The following is a 17760-nucleotide window of genomic DNA, read 5'->3' on the forward strand; positions in this document are numbered from 1 at the left end:
AAAAATGAAAACTCTAAAACCAGAGATCAAGAATCTTAACAAATTTCATTCAGACACAGCTATTACTTAACCTAATGACGGGCTCCACTATTACGATTTTTCAAACCTTTTCAAACAATATAATTTTTATTTTCAAAGAATCTATTAGAAAACCCAGCTCTTAAAACAAAAGGATAGATGTTCTGCTTCAAACTGCTACTCAGATACCCTTCCCATCCCAACAAAAAACCCCGAAACAGGTTTGGAAAACCCTCACTCCCTTCCTAAGCCAGGCAGACATCCATACTAAGAGAATCTACATTCCAGGCCTACAGAAACCCACTTACTAATGGAGAGAAAAACAACACTAGGCCATTTCCCTCTTTTCTTTACCTATCCTAATCAAACTCCCATTTACTAAGGAGGGGCTTGCTGGAGGGTATAGGAAACAGTACATTCTCTTACTCTACAGTCAAAAGTTATGCAAAATTCCAAGTATACTGCTTAATATTTACTTTTGAAATACAGATATTTTGTAGTGTGCAATCCAGATCACGATCACCCATAACTTAGTCCTTAATAATTCAATACACTTTCATATCTCACAGTTCTTTCTGTATTAATGAAATGTTTATAGAGAACATTGCTATGCTAACCTTTCTTCCAATTGCTCCATTCTGCTTTTTTGGAGGCGGAGGCTCAAAAATGCGTTGTTGCTGCTGAGGTGGAAGTGTAGAGTATAATGGAATGATTTTAATGTCACCAACTTCAGGACCCAAATCATCAACCTCACGCTTTATTCTCTTACAGGCTTCATCAATTTCCTACAAAATAAAAGGGTGAGTGTAAAAACAAAATATACATTGAAACATTTAAGTATTTATCACTTTCCTAATTCTGTACAGGTATTTTAAATTTGGTAAATCAAAACTCAGTAAACTTCACTGAGGTTTCTAAAACTATTGAAAAAATTTTCATTTCTATAATCAAATAAATAACTCTTATTGGCATTCCACACTCTTTTCTATCTAGTCAAATGTCCTAATTAATTCTCAACAAACTGTACTAAAATTAAAATTTCTCACCCAGGAATATTTAACTGCACTCATAACCTTTTCAATTTTCACAATCTAAAAGAAATTGATGTGCTAGATATTTTAAATAAGCCAATTAGGCTTTAATGTCACGTATCACTAATGTAATTATATGGAAGATTTGCTTCATTGTGCCTAATGAGAACAAACACCTTTACAGTATCAACACATATTTAAGAAGTAGGCTAACCCAAATAACTTAGCCATCTTCTCCACCACAGAAAACTCCATTGCATTGCATTCAAATCCATTTTTAAAAAGAAGACAATGAATACTCAAGAGTATGTGGGAGACAGAGAAAGAGAGGTAGGTGGAGGCTCTAAGGGAGTGGCAAGGGGGTGGGGCACAAATTTAAATTTTACTGAAACATTAATCTGGTTATACTCAGAAGTATATTAAATGATTTGGCAGCCTATTCAATAATGACCCAATCAGTAGCTCTATTTATCAACAAAGTATCTCTTATTTAAAAATCAAAATTATTAAACAAAATACAGGAAAAATTTATCAGGTAAATGTAGTCTATATTTTTATTACAACAAGTTAAAACAGTTGTCCTTGAAATGGTTTTAAATCAAAGTTCAATTCTGTTTCCATGCTAAAGAATACAAAGTTTCTGGACACTTAAAAGCAAAAATTTTCCCCTCTTTCAAACATAGTAATTTCATTAAAAAACAGGTAAGGGTCTTGAAAATTATCACAGAAAATTATTATTAAGGATTTGATGTTAACAGTTCCCTTTGAAATCTGAAGTTTTAACAGAAAATCAAAGAATGCTGATTGAAAGAAAAAATATAACAAGTAAAACAAGTATTTTTAGGGGGGAAAAAAGCTTTTAAATGCTGTATCTAGATTAGAATGCCCCCTGCTGGCATGCAAATACAAAATTAGATTTCTTCCAAATCAAAAAGATTTGAATATAAACCCCAAGTCAGCTTTTACTAAAATTAACAAAAAGAAAATAGGAAAATTGATTCCAATATCCAGAATGTTTTTAATTTACTTAATTAACCATGTATTTGACCAGAACATAAAAGGTCCAAAGTCACCAAACATCCAAATTTCATATATTAGAAAACAAAGTGCCCCAAATCATACACTTGCAGATTCCAGAATTTTAACAAGATAACTCCAACTTTACTTGGGACTAGACTATGCAATCTGTCAAATGTGTACAGAACTAAAACACAAGCACTACTGCATGGTATATAAAGATATCTCTAAAGAGGAGAGAAAAAAACTCCCACACCACTTGTTTTTTACATAAGCAAAGTTCTAAACACTTACTTTTAAAACTGCAACAAAATTTTTCCCTCAGTTTACCAAATTTCCACAGAAAACACAGGAAGTTCAGAAAAGAACAAAGCTCACTGACATTCATCAGCATAAAGCAACCAACTGTTAGTTTTGAGCAAGACTGAGTATTGAGACAGAAGCTAAGGAGCTTTTAAACCTTTCAGCTCCAAAAGTATTAATATAGATTAATAAATAAATTTGGACTAGTAATTTGAGGAGGCTGAACTCAGTGCATAAGAAAAAGACATTTTGCTGAATGCAAAATTTACAGTAAAAGAATGTGCTGCTTCAAGAATGGTTTTAACATCTTCGTATAACCATTTACAAACAATTGATATTTCAATTATAATTATTATCTAATTCAGAAGTATAGCCCCCCTAAGGACTTCCACAAGGCAACACTTAATTTTAATCCTAAATCCAGATTTTATGCATTAACATAAAAAACAAGTAAAATTCTTCCTGACCTTTTCACCAATTAAGATTGATCTCCTTTACCCTAAATAACTCAGATTAGTATGCAAGCATTATTAAGTGGCCATAATGGTAAAATGCTCTTAAAAATAATTTTAAAATTTTATGGGTGCTATTTAAGTTTACAAAGACAGAAGTCCTGAATTCTAAGAATCTACCATGTAAAATACTGACCATGTAAAAATAACACAGGTTCACAGACATGAAAAATAATATTTTATGTATCTTTAAGTCAGCTCTACTAAACACAATCAGTGAAACAAAATACATTAGGTACTCTGCTACTTTCTCCCTCAAGATCTTTATAATTCAAGACTAGTCACCTAAAGGGTATTTAAAAATATAACAGAGCACATACAAACCTAGTTACAATTACAGTTAATAACTTTATTGGAAAACATACAGTCCAGCACACATTTGAAAACCACGGGGCTTACTCCCTTTTCCCAAATATAGGATAGCTGCCAAAACATCAAGTATATGAAGTCAAATCACAGAAAAGCCTTTCAGGTCCACACCATGAGACTATCTGGTATTTCTGATAAAATTCTAATATGCTTAGTTTTCTGAATATAATGGCTATTTTAAAAAGTCATTTAAGAAAATACACTATGTACTCTAGGTGAAGCAAGAAACTATAGAGACCAGACACAAAAGGACAAGATGAATACCTCAAGAGCCTAAACACTGCATTAGAGCGTAAATACTGTTTATACACCATCAAAAAAGCATTTTGATACTCTGGTTTACAAAATGTATAAAAATTCTTCCATTCAAAATGCATAAAAAGGAAGACTAGTACCAACAGAGGTTTATCTATAACACTGAATTTGCAACACGTTTTATATCCCAGAAGAAAAAGTATGACTCTGTACTGGGAATGATTTTCCACCCAGGGGACATGTGGCAATGTCTATAGACAATTTTGGCTGCTACAACTGAAGGAGGGAATGTTACTGCATCTAATGGATAAGGTCAAAGATGCCACAATGTACAGGCTACCCCGCAACAACAAAAAAATGACTGAATTGCCATGTAAATTGCAATGAGGTTGAAAACCCTTGCTCTATAGAGAAGGAATCATGGTCAATGGGGTACAAATCATAAATCATATGAATGCTGAAGAAATGAGGAATAAACAATTACTCAGTATTTATAGCTCTTAAAGCAATAGTATATGCTTGAATAGTATGTATACCAAGCATTTCTGTAGAAACTTAGTACAAATAAAATAATTCACATGCCAATAGAGGAAGGCAATATCAAATAGAAGACCTCTGATTTTGCTACCTGGGAGAACTAGGGCAATTCCCCACAACTGTTTCGAGCTGCCATTAATGTACCACAGGAATTACACAGGCTTAAACATTCCTCTGAGACTGTGACCTTTAAACCTAGGGAAATATGCAAGTAGCCTGGAGACCTCATCCAAGATGCAGATTCCCATATTTTGCCTCAGATTTCACCTATTTCAGCAAGTTTGGAAGAGGACCAAGAAGCTGCTTTAACAAACTCTCCTCCCCTAGGCAGAAAGTCCACTGGCCACACTTGAGAAATGTCCTGGGGCAGGGGTCAGACTTTTCACCATAAGGGACAAAACAATAGGCTTTGCATCCATTTAGCCTGCCTGCTGCATGTTCTTTGGTCTTATTTCCAACTTTTTAAAAATGTAAAAACAAGGGCACCTGGGTGGCTCAGCTGGTTAAGTGTTCGACTCTTGGTTTCAGCTCAGGTCACGATCTCATGGTTTGTGGGTTGGAGCCCCACGATGGGCTCTACACTGGCAACTCAGAGCCTTCTTAGGATTCTCTCTCTTTCTCTCTCTGCCCTTCCCCTGCTCTCTTGCACACTCTCGCTCTCTCTCAATCTCTCTCAGAATAAGTAAATAAAATGTAAAAACAATACCTAACTAGTAGGCCATACAAATGCTGAAAGAGGAAGAGGGTTGTCACGTGTAGCTATTTAAATAAAATGCTCTAAAATTAAAATTCAGTCTCTCCTCTCACTAGCCACATTTTAAATACTCACAAGCCCTAAGCTGCTGAGGACTACCACTCTGAACAGCACAGTCACAGAACATGTATGGCACTGAAGAAAGGTCGAACAGAACACTACCACTCCAGAACCTTGTACTACTCAAACCTGGAGAGCTTCAGCATTACTTAGGAGCTTGTCAGGAACAGAGAATCCAATCTCGGACTCCACCTGTCCTATTGAATCAGAATCCGCAAATTTTCTAGGTGATCTGCATGTATGTCAGTTTGAGAAGCACATTCTAGAAAATCCCAAAAGCCTATTGAAACAAAAGACAAATTCTAAGAAAACCCTCCAGCAAAAAAAGGCTCTGAAACTGATTTATCCAGACAGCTTTTTCCTGAACTTCAGCTCAAGAATATCACAGCATACCTATAAACCTACTGTGGGAAACAAGTTTATAACATGCAGCACTTGAAAATAAAATGTGTATCAGTATCATAAAATGGGTAAATCCTAATTAAGAAATTTCAGTGATTCCTTCCAATCCTCAGCACACACATAGATGACCAAACAAAACACCAAACTCATTTTGATGTTGGATGGGCATCCAGGTTACTCAAGTTCCCTCAAAAGCTAACTACCTATAATAACCTGATTTCACAGTGGCTATGTGGTTCAAAGTCATACCTCAGCAAAACTGCAAATTACCACACACTACTTACCACACCCAAGTCTCTCCAAAGTTGAGACTACAACTGCTAAATCCTGAAATTCTAAAAGAATTTATTCTTAGGATATTAACAAACACTAATGACATAAAGGTATCCACAGAATACATAAAAGGGCTATACATTTCATACATAAATATCAAACTGAAGAGAACCTCTGTGCCTTGGGATAAGAAATGTGTGGTTAATATATGCCCCAAGTTCTTAGGTTTAAAAAGTTGTATAATTTAATATGTTTAAAAGCTAAATAACAAAGCAAACAATGACAATACCTCTTGACCAGTTAAGAAAAGTAAAAGATCTCCCTCCTCCTCTTCACACATATGAATTTGGATCACTGTTCGAATGGCTGCTTCAAGATAATCTCTCTCTGGTTCAGGAGTATAAAAGATTTCAACAGGATGTGTACGCCCAGGGATAGTTAGGAGAGGACAGTTATCAAAGTAAATCTGGAATTTCCCTGCATCCAGAGTAGCGCTCATAACTATAACCTGCAAAGAAAACAGTAAATTATTTAAAGCTGTCCTCAAAGATTCTTATGTGGTCTTTAGAAAAAAAAGACAAGTAATCTTTACAGCTCTATATACATCAATTATAAAAAAGCCTACAAAAGCCTTCATACAAATAAACCAATTAAAAAATCAAATACAGAAATGCTGAGCTACAGTAAAAGACTTACTTACATTTTAAAAAATTAGAGATAAACCAGATATCCAATAAACTATAATATATTTTTGTGAAACAATACGAAAGTTTAGGGTCACCTGGGTGACTCAGTTGGTTAAGCATCCTACACTTGATTTCAGCTTAGGTCATAATCTCACAGTCATGAGACGGAGCACTGTGTTGGGCACCGCGCTGAGAGTCCAAAGCCTGCTTGGTATTGTCTCTCTCCCTCCCTCTGCCCCTCTCTCAATTGTGCCCTCTCTCCTGCTCATCTATGAAATAAATGAGTAAGAACATTACTTCACCTTTAAATCTGATCTCTGTCTTACAACTTCCTTCAGAACACCCATGAGAATATCTGTAGCCAATGTCCTTTCATGAGCCTCATCCAGAATTATTACACCATAACGCTCCAGGAGGGGATCATTCATAGCTTCACGAAGTAACATCCCATCAGTCATATACCTATATTCACAAAAAACAAGTTGGTCAAGGTTCATTTAATGCATTTGAAAACTGAACTTCATGACATAAAAATAAAATGCAAAGACATCAGGTGAATCAAAATTAAACCTCCCAAAACAAATACGCTGTTGTTTCATAATCAATTGCAAAATTAAGCATCAAGAAAAATGTCTAAAGATATGTATTTATGACACAAGTCATACACTATGAAATCTTGTCAAGTGAGACGGTAATAGTGAAATGTGTTACGAAAAGAAGTTTAAATATGATTATGGAATATAATGATCACATGGTTTCATGTAAATGCCAAAACAAAAGTCACCACTTAAATTAGTTAAGTACAAAATTTAAAACACAAATAATCAACCTGAAAAAGAAAACTAAGAAGACGCTTGCTTTGTAACATCACGAAAATGTTATCACATGCAAATCTACATTTCTTTAAAGCTTCAGTAATTCCCCCACTTAAGCTAACAACAGGCTACTTGGTTCAAAAAAGCTAAAATAGCATAAAAGTCTACTGTCTCTTTTCCCCAGCCCCACCCAATTCAATGAAATGATGGCAAAGAAGCACAAAAAGGAACACATTCATGGAACAAGGGGCAGCACTAGCACTATAGAGATGTTGATAAATAGGTATGAGAGAGAAAGGCAAAGGACATCTGCTAACTCAATGAACTAGGGAAGGAAACCAGGTTTAGAGATGGCTAAGACACATCCACTAATGGAGCACTCAGATGAAGCGCGGTTTGCAAATGCTGGTGTGGGCCAGCCATCTCTTAGCCATTCTACTCCGCCTGCTACTGTCCTGAATATGAAACAACTACACTTAGTTTGGCATGTGGACAAAATAAAGTCCACCTGTAAATGCTGAAATCACAGTTCATTCAATTAATGATTTTAATTACAAATTTAAAAGCAGTATAAAAATCTGAAGTCATCATTTATGAATTCACTATTTTGGGTCTCTTTTTCACAAATGAGTCTAACCTAATTGTTCACGGACCAACTTGGTATTTTTAGCTAATGCCATCTGTTGGAGCACTTAAATTCACCAAATTGACAATGTACAATAGAAGTGAATCCTTCTCTTTATTTCACTTAAACTTAATTCTAAATTTAATAAGACTTTTGGCAAACAAACCTATCCTACTCTATGTATTTTAGGCTTCTTTCTTCTTTGGCCATATTTTTTAAAGTAAACTACATTTCTAGAGTTGACACAGCATTACCTGCAAGATTATTTTATATTAAGACTACTGGGGAAAAAAAACAGTGCCAATTAAACTATGACTCAATGCCTTAATGACAGTGCAGCACAGAGCATGAATCAGCTACAGAAGAGCCTGTAGCTGCATTGAAACAGCTTTGATCTATTTGAGGACATTTAGGAACTTCTGCCTTCAGATGTTATTACTGACATAAGACAGGCAATCCTTCTCCACATTATCTCAGCAGCAAAACATAATATAGTTTTCATCTACTTTGTGAGTAACTTTCTCAGATTCAACAAAGCGCTTGTCTGTTGCTTTGCAAGGGGGAAAAAAAACCCAAAAAACAAAAACAAAACGAACTGGTCACTCGTCAAACAAGACTGGTTTAAATACTATCAAATTTACACCATGCTGCTCGGTTTCCATGCTTCGTCATTTCAAAATAGAATCCTAGTGTAATCTTTTTGAAGTCATTTTAATTAGCAAGTTAACTCAATACATAGTTCCAACAGTAGCACATTACTTACTTGAGGTGAAATATGTACAGTTAGATCAAGTTCAAGCATTCACAGGCAATAACCACCACCCAAACAGCTACCAATTTATAAGACTCTCAGACTGTAAAATGAACCACCAATCTCACATACTAAAAGTCACAAAACTGATAACGTATCAGACTTTAACTTGACACATTAAGAAAAAAAGCTATTCTATTTATTTTGATCTTTTTCCTGCTCAGATTCCTCAAGCTTCAACAGTGTAAAGGCATTCAAAAGCACCGCTAACCCAAATCCTCATTCTTTCAAATTTTTCTGAGAGCAAATGCTGCAAGTGGGAGAACACCAATACTGTACATCAATGGAACTACTATTTGCCACGTTTTATTAGAAACTATGCATACCATATGTGCCACATTCAATGGTCGGCTAAACCCTCAGACTTCCAGACTCCAGAGACAGACTGTCAACAGTACAACAGCACCTCAATATTTGATCATCACCCAATGACCCAGTTCCATGAGATGCTACTGCTATCTACTGCATCACAGGGGTATAGGAAGCTTACTGCTCGCTTAAGAGAGAACTTCAGGAAAAACTACATTTTTAAAGTTGAAAGGTCTCTTAAAAATACAGTCAATATTGCTGCTTTTCTAATGAACAAAATTCAATATTAGTGGTTAATCTTTCCAGAGTCTCAAAGCCAATTAAAGAGATTATATATATATCAGTGTACTAGTTCCCAAACCTGGGCCCCTCCTACATTAACACCCTCTCCCCAAAGTCCCAAGAAAATGTACGTATAAAGACAATAGCAAAAAGTTAGCTGGTGTGGGGGAGGGAGTTGGAACTAGAGAGAAAAAAAAATAGTTTGTGATCTACTGAAAAGAGATTATATTAAAACAAACAAAAATATTAGTCTTCTCCGTCTTTCTTTGCCCTCTGAAATGACTGCATTGGATGCTGTTAGTCATCAACACATTTTTTTGCCCTGGTTTTAATGGACCCTCCAACCCTTGGGTGGTCTTTTGTTTTCAATCAGAGAAATAGAGCTAGATCTCCCAGGTACATGTGGATTTGTAAACAGAAAGAGATTTTTAGAAAAATCAATAACCCAGCACCAGATGCAAGTCATACAAAATTGTCCTCCAAAAACAGGTATGTTCTTTTCCCCCTCTCCATCTTACTTGAACACTGAGCATTTAAATGTGTGCCAAACCTGAACAGATTTCTGCCATCTAACATCTTTCTTGTGTATGGCTTCAAAATTCTAATTTTGTCTCTATTGGCATGTCTTATTAACATCTGAAAAACACAAATATATTTTATTGGAAAACTAGGGTGGTAGGCCTTGAGAGTTTTGTGACAATTCTTTTGTTCTGTGTCACCACAATCTCAGACTCCTTTAGGGCATGTGGTTACCAAGGTATCGTATTTATACACAGTAAATTTTTCTGTGTGTTAAATGAGGTTTTGAAATTTTAAATAAAAAGTACACTAGTATAACATAAGCAGTTGCCTTTAGGAACTTTTCAAAGTACATTAAGAGGTTCAAAGTATAGGCATGTTCACTGACAAAGTAGAGGGTATGAGGGTCTAGATCAAGACCCAAGTTCAATAGGTCAAAAATGTCAGAAACAGTGAAGACCACAATCAACTGACCTGGCCTATTTAAAACCCAGAGGAGAGGCAGGGAGCAAGAGCACACACCCATCATCCCCAGGTTTCCTCCCTCTCTGTACTCCTCTGTCCATCTAGACGCCTCTGGCCTGCTGTCAATGTTGTTACATAAGCTACAAAGAGGAAACAGACAGAAGGATCCAACACTGCCTAACTGAGCCAATCTGAGCCAATACCAAATTTACTGGCAACTTTGGCCATATTATTTATGAGATGATTTTGTGTTCAGAGTGACTTGATTCTGATTCTTTATGTTGTTTTGTATGGAACAGCTATCTGTGTTTTAACAAAACTGCTCCCTTGTATCTTTTAGGGGTTATTATTTTTAAATTATGCACAGAGGGGGTGTGTGTGTGTGTGTGTGTGTGTGTGTTAAAAATTAAGGCCTTTATTAACCTTGAGGGAAAAAAAGCTACCCAATGATTTCCTGGACTACTAGATAGATAAGGCCCTCTGCCTAGAAAATAAATAAATAAATAAATAAATAGCCTAACACAGAGCACAGACAGATCCAGGTACTAGTGATGCTATATAAGTTATAACCATTTTCCTTTTTAAGCTTCACCACTTTTCATAGTAATAATGAGTATTTATGCAGACTAAGGCATCAGTCACAAAAACAGGGTATCACGATATTAAAACTGTGATTACCTCATTTTGAAGTTTCAGTGATAGACAAATGATTGAAAACTGCCCAACAGTCAAATTCTACACTTGACTGGATACCCTAATATCCAGTGTTTTCCTGTCTTGAAACGAAGACTTGCTTAAAAAGTCATCTGTATTACCTGAGAACTGGTTAGAAATACAAACTTGGGTCTTGCCCCCTGACATACTTAATCCGAAATAGGGATGAGACTTAGCAATCTGTTCTAACCAGCAAGTGATTCTGATGCTTGCTGAAGTATGAGAAACAGTACTCTAAGTCAAGTTAAATAAGAGGCAGATTAAGTAGATGCCTAATGCAGTAAAAACATCATTGGAAAGTAAGTCAAAAACAGTTCATAATTCCAACCATGAATGTTTAATTAATAAAATAAACCAAAAAAAACCTCAGTGTGCTGAGTAACATCAACTTAGCTTATTTTTTTTTTTTGCAACAGGCACATGCAAATGGCATAGTACAACTACAACTATTGCCAAACCTCATCCCAGCCAACATCACCAATTCTGACGTGAGCAAAGGAAACAAAACATTACATACTGCAAAGGTACTGTTTGTTTAGTTCTGTGTTTACATATACTTAAAGCGTTTTTTGAAAAACATCTCAAGTGGTCTGGTTCAAAGAAAAAAATCATAGGGGCGCCTGGGTGGCTTAGTCAGTTGAGCATCCGACTTTCGCTTAGGTCATGATCTCGCGGTTCGTGGGTTCGGGCCCCGCGTCGGGCTCTGCGCTGACTGCCAGCACAGAGCCTGGAGCCTGTTTCAGTCTGTGACTCCCTCTCTCTCTGACCCTCCCCTGCTCACGCAGTCTCTCTCTCTCCTAGAAATTTAAAAAAAAAAAAAAAAACCTTAAAAAAAAAAAAAGGAAAAAAATCATAAAAAGGACCCACAGAAAGGTGAAAATATTTCCCAAAATGTACACCAGAAATTTTTAAAGAACTCTGTATCAAATTATTTATAACTTTAAAGAATCTTAATGACTAAAACTCAAGTTATGAGTAATGAAAAACTGTGTCGATATGGGGAAATAATCCCCAATAACTCAGTGTTATATGTTTTCTGATGCAGGAATATATTGAGAGACACAAAGATTGTGCATCTTCCTGAATCCCTACCTCAAACCTTACATCCCTCTAAAAAAAATTCCAGACTGAGGCACCTGAGTGGCTCAGTCAGTTAAGCAACTCTTGATTTCTGTTCAGGTCATGAACTCACAGTTCATGAGTTCAAGCCCCAAGTAGATCTCTGTACTAACAGTGCAGAACCTGCATAAGATTTGTTCTCCTCTCTCTCAAAAGAAAAAAAAAAAAAAAAAAAAATCCAGACTGATCGAAGATGTGTAAAACAAACGAAAATAGTAAATATTGGAACACATGGCTTCAAATAATTAATTAAAAACACCTGTATAAAACTCAAGCTTCTAAATGGTATGAAGTGTGACAAAGCAAAAAAAGTGAGCAAAAATTAGAACTTAAAATACAAAATGCCAATTTTGTTAAGAAAATTTTAACTTCTATCATGAACACTATTCTGTTAAAAGCACCTAACAATCAATACGAAAAAAGCCAGCTCTGGGCACCTGGGTGGCTCAGTTGGTTAAATGTTGGACTTTAGCTCTGGTCATGATTTCGCAGTCTAATCCATGGGTTTGAGCCCCACATCAGACTCTGCTGACATCTCAGACCGTGGAGCCTACTTCGGGATTCTATGTGTCTCTCACTCTGACGCTCCCCTCCTCACACTCTGTATTTCTCTCTCTCAAAAATAAACACTAAAACAAAAATTTTTAAAGAAAAAGGCCAGTTAACCATAAAAAGATGGGCAAAGAATATGAACAGACACCAGGTTTTATCAATCCTACGTTACTGTACATTTTTTTCAAATTTACCTTCTCTGTGATCCAAATGCATTTTAAAATAGCACCTTACAGACGACTATCAGTCAAGCAAGTAGCAATACTTTTGGAAAGATGAGAAAAGCACTAGTCTTAGATCCAAAAAGAAACACAAATGTGCTATAAATATATGTAAAGATGCTCAATTTCATACAAAAGAACTGCAAATTAAAGCCTTAATACTATTTCATTTCTCACTTACAATACTGATAAAGATAAAAAGTTCCACAACACAGTGTCAGCAAGGAATACAGGAAACAGACACTCGTATGCTCATTCCTTACTGGCTGGAGTAGATGCATCTATAAAGGGCAATCTAATAAAATTCAAATATATGCTGTGACGCAACCAATTTCATTTGTAGGGAATTCATTTCAAACATATACTTATGTGTGTGTGAAAAAACGTGTATACAAGGTTCTAAGAGGGTACTAAGGGCAGCAGTGTTTTTAATAGCAAAGACCACAAATCTGAGTATCCATCAATAGAATTAATTAGACAAACTATAGTCATTTAAAATAAGGCAACTTTATGTTTACCGTTCTAGAACAACAGAAGTCAAATCAGCAGTCATGTCTTAAACCAACTCTGCTATAAACACTAAAGAAGTTAACCTGTTTTGAAAATCCCAGTTATGTAGTGCTATTACAATACTGTTTAGGATTTGGCAACTTTTCAAAGTATAGACTTTATTCTGGTGTAATTAAATATGCTAATAACTTAAAACTGCATTTCTAAAGAATCCAAAACTTGACGCAGCAGGACCCAAAGAAATTCTTGGTACGTGCTTTAAAGTTTATCTATTATAAATGACTGGCATTGTTTAATCTGGGTAATTACATTTCTGTTCCTACCAGTTGGGTCAACATCAACATAATTATACTTGACATGAAATGATAACTCTTAGCACAGAAAAGAGCTTTATATGCATGTCCTGATATATGCTTCAGAAAAGCTTGAAAAAGAGGAGTTGCGCGGGGGCGCGCGCGCACACACACACACACACACACACACACACAAAACTATTAAATGTGACATAACTATAAAAGCGTGAAAGGGGTATGGAATTCTAGAATTTCAAAAGGATGAATTTTCTTGATTTCCAGAAAGGAAATGCTTATGTATTTTTTAAGTGTGTGAAGTTTATATATACCACAGTAAGATCTAGACATTTTGCTACATAACTGAACTCCAAACAAAGGGTCCATATTCAAGGAAATGGCGTCAGTCCTACATTAACAGACTGATGAATGAATGTACAAGTTCTAAGTTATCATTTAGAATCTGTTTAAGGTTTGTATAAATTTTTACTGTTTACTAAAATTTTACATTAACCCACTACAATACAATCTAGTCATATGAGTGGCTCTATTAAAAGAAAAACTAGGGGTCACCCAGGTGGCTCAGTGGGTTAATAAGTGTCTGACTTTGGCTCAGGTTGTGATCTCACAGTCTGTGGCTTTGAGTCCCATACTGGGCTCTGTGCTAACAGCTCAGAGTCTGGAGCCTGCACTGGATTCTGTGTCCCCTCCTTTCTCTTTGCCCCTCTATCACTCATGCTCCATCTTGCTCTCTCAAAAATAAGTAAATGTTTAAAAAAAAATTTTTTTTTTTTTTTTTTTAAAGAAAGAAAACCTAGGGACACCTGGGTGGCTCAGTTGGTCAAGCGTCTGACTCTTGGTTTCAGCTCAGGTCATGATCTCAAAGTTCATGGGATCAAGCCGCGCATGAGGCTCCACACAGAGTATGGATTCTCTCTCTGCACCTCGCTCCTGTGGGCCTCTCTCTCCCCAAATAAATAAACAAACTTAAAATAAAAACTACCCATATTAAAATGGCTACACATACAGTTTTGTGTACAGATTCTTTATAATGAATCAAGACTTCTAAGACTATAACCAAAAATAAATATTTATTCCCTTCTCCCCCATATCATCTAACCTATTTTTGTTTAAAACCCCTATTAGTAAAATACTTTCTGAATAACAGTAAAAGGAAGCAGAAGAATGACAAAGCTAAAACAGTGTGCACTTGCCAGAAACTATATTAGAGAAAGAACTATATACAGTAGAGTGACTTTATAAAATAGAGCTCTTTTCACTACTATAAATATAGTAAGTCTAACACCCACACCCTACCTACCCATCCTTCACAATACCAACATTATGGTCAATTATCAATTTTTAAACATGCTTGTGAATGTTATTACACTTATTCAGCAGCTACTGAAAGTCATCAAATTACCTTCCAACAATTTCTTCCAATATCATTTACTTCTATATGCCATGGGTACAAAAATAAGAGAACTCACCACCTATTCTAAGCATATGTAAGTCAGTATAATACGAAGTTATTCACCTCTTCCAGGTGATCTGCCTATTTTTGGATTCATCATTAACTTAAAGTCTTCTGTATGTGTCCACAATGCTAGCACTTTCTCAATTTATATAGTTTTATAAAGTTATGTAAAAAGAAACTTTACAAACCTGATAATGTGACCACAGCAATTTAAAAAATCAGAACACACTTGTGTTCAATAGATCTCCTAAAGGATAGTTTACATATAATCCCCTAGCACAGTCCAAGTTTAGATTACCATATAACTCTAACATCTATTTATACCTACAGTCAGGAGAAAACTACCTCCTTCTTTGAGTATTGACAGGTCACTTAACTTGCTATCAGTAGACTGATTCAATTTGTTAAATGACGTCCAAAGAGAAGAGTAATTATGTTCTCACCTTAATGATTCAAAACAATTTATATTATTGTTTTCCATATACTCAAAATGTGATGCCACAGGAACTACTAGCAGAGATAGTTCATTATGCTATATTCCTTTTGATATTATCTTTGAAAAGCTCAATTTTTGATAGTTGCTATAATAAAAAGCAAACATAAGGCAAATATCAGTGTAGAATAATAAAGGTGGCAGTATCCAATCTGACTTCAAAGTTTAAGAAACTGGCGCAGACATCAAACTAACAATGGTGGTTAAGAATGAAATAATATTTTCCCAGTATGTGTGGTACTTGCTTAAATGGCTACTAAGTTGTTAGGACAGAAGTATTATTAGTAAGTTTTTAGGGCTGAACTACTAAATACATGGAGTTCTGAGTTATTTCTTCAGGCCTAGACTATCACGAAAAGTTAGTGAGACATTAAGTATTGATACTATGAACCAAGGCAGCATGGGAACTTCTACTCTACTTAAAACCTAGTTCATCTACCTAGTTAATCTGCATAAGCCTCTCCAGCCTTCTCAGCTCCAATGAGATGAAATCATCTACACAATTCATGTGACTGAGTCAAACTATCTTCTTTGCCTCACAGCTTACTTAAGCCTCCCAACCACGTCAGAGAAGAACAGTGACACTAACAGTTTATGTACTTAAGTGCTGCTTTCATCTGTAAAGGGATGTGCAAACATTTATATAGGGTCAAGTTCAATTTGATACATTTGAAAAACAGTCCTCTTACTACAATCACAACAGCGTATATATAGCAGGATATTGAGTACAATAAGAACTACTAGATGTAAATAGTCACATGGAAAGGTACCACACAGTATTTTGAGTAATTTGGAATCTACAATGTTTTAATGCATTTCCAACACCAAAAAAAATGGACAAAAAGAAAGCAAAGAAAAAACATCAAACCCCGCCTGTCACATATATAACAGCTTCCTAGTTCTTAGCTAAAATGCTTAAGCATCCAAACAGCTTTATTTGGGCAAACAGCTAAAATACAAGTGGTGTATTTCAGTCAGCTATGTATGTAGTCAAGCCAAAAAAAAAAAAAAAAGCCTAAGAAATTAAGAACAATAGAAGGCAACTAAACCACTTTTTCAAAATACACTGCCTATTCAAAGTTTTCACAAATTTTGAAGGAAATGCTCTATCATCCTCACAACACAATATACAGAAAGCTGGTATAAATGCTTAAGTTTTATTTATTATTTTGTAAGATGTTAGCCAGGTAAACCAAGAGCCTGCTGTAACTAAACCTAAATCAAACACAAAAGTCAAGTGTAATAATATAGGCATACCCTTAGGAAATCAAGTTAACAAAGCCAAAGATTTCTAACTCTAAGGTGACAATAATGAGTTTTTAGTCTGACAGGAAATAAGTGGTAAATAACTACACTTATTCTTTATTACCATCCCTTTTTTGTTAATAGTTTATTGTCAAACTGGTTTACATATAACACCCAGCGCTCATCCCCACAAGTGCCCTCCTCCACGCCCATCACCCCCCATCCCCTCCCCCCCACCCCCATCAGTCCCTAGTTTGTTAGCATTCAAGAGTCTCTCATGGTTTGCCTCACTCTCTCTCCCCCACTATTTTTCCATTTCTTCTCCCCCACGGTCCTCCATTAAGTTTCTCCTAATCCACCTATATGTGCAAACATATGGTATCTGTCCTTCTCTGCCAGACTTATTTCACTCAGCATAACACCCTCAAGGTCCATGCATGTTGCTACACATGGCCAGCTTTCATTGTTTCTCATTGCCATGTAGTATTCCATTGTATAGATAAACCACATCTTCTTGATCCACTCGTCCGTGGATGGACACTTAGGCTCTTTCCATGATTTGGCTATTGCTGAGAGTGCTGCTATGAACAATGGGGTACATGTGCCCCCTATGCATCAGCCCTCCTGTATCCCTTGGGTAAATTCCTAACAGTGCTATTGCTGGGTCATATGGGAGTTCTATTGTTAATTTTTTGAGGAACCTCCACACTGTTTTCCTGAGGGGCTGCACCAGTTTACATTCCCACCAACAGTGTAGGAGGGTGCCCGTTTCTCCACAGCCTCACCAGCATCTAGAGTCCTCTGACTTGCTCATTTTAGCCACTCTGATCGGCATGAAGTTATTACTGCCCCTTTTTCTAAAGATTTAGTCAAAATTACCTTTATCTAACCCCAGTGCCATAAATGAATTAGAACAAAGCCTACTAAAACAGATGTTCAATAAATTTACCTATAATTAATGTTTATTTTTAATATAATGCATATTTTATTTATATAAACATATAAATACATAACTATATATTATGTAAATAATAAACATTATATGTTCATATAATTAATGGTCTGTTTCCATAGCTTACCTCCAGCCCTAAAAGAT

General features: G+C 35.8%; 1 protein-coding gene across 1 annotated transcript in view; it reads right to left on the reverse strand.

The window, feature by feature from the left end:
* The window catches only part of DHX15 (DEAH-box helicase 15), a 65307-nt gene that overhangs the window by 21922 nt on the left and 25625 nt on the right, over positions 1–17760 (reverse strand). Inside the window, exons 4-6 of the mRNA XM_039236660.1 lie at positions 6520–6679; positions 5821–6039; positions 636–803 (exon numbers count right to left, since the gene is read on the reverse strand). Coding sequence (XP_039092591.1) covers positions 636–803; positions 5821–6039; positions 6520–6679 — 547 coding nt within the window. The remainder of the gene's footprint in view (positions 1–635; positions 804–5820; positions 6040–6519; positions 6680–17760) is intronic.

Source organism: Hyaena hyaena, unplaced genomic scaffold, assembly GCF_003009895.1.
Source record: "Hyaena hyaena isolate Hyena2069 unplaced genomic scaffold, ASM300989v1 scaffold_114, whole genome shotgun sequence".
Classification (NCBI taxonomy): domain Eukaryota; kingdom Metazoa; phylum Chordata; class Mammalia; order Carnivora; family Hyaenidae; genus Hyaena; species Hyaena hyaena.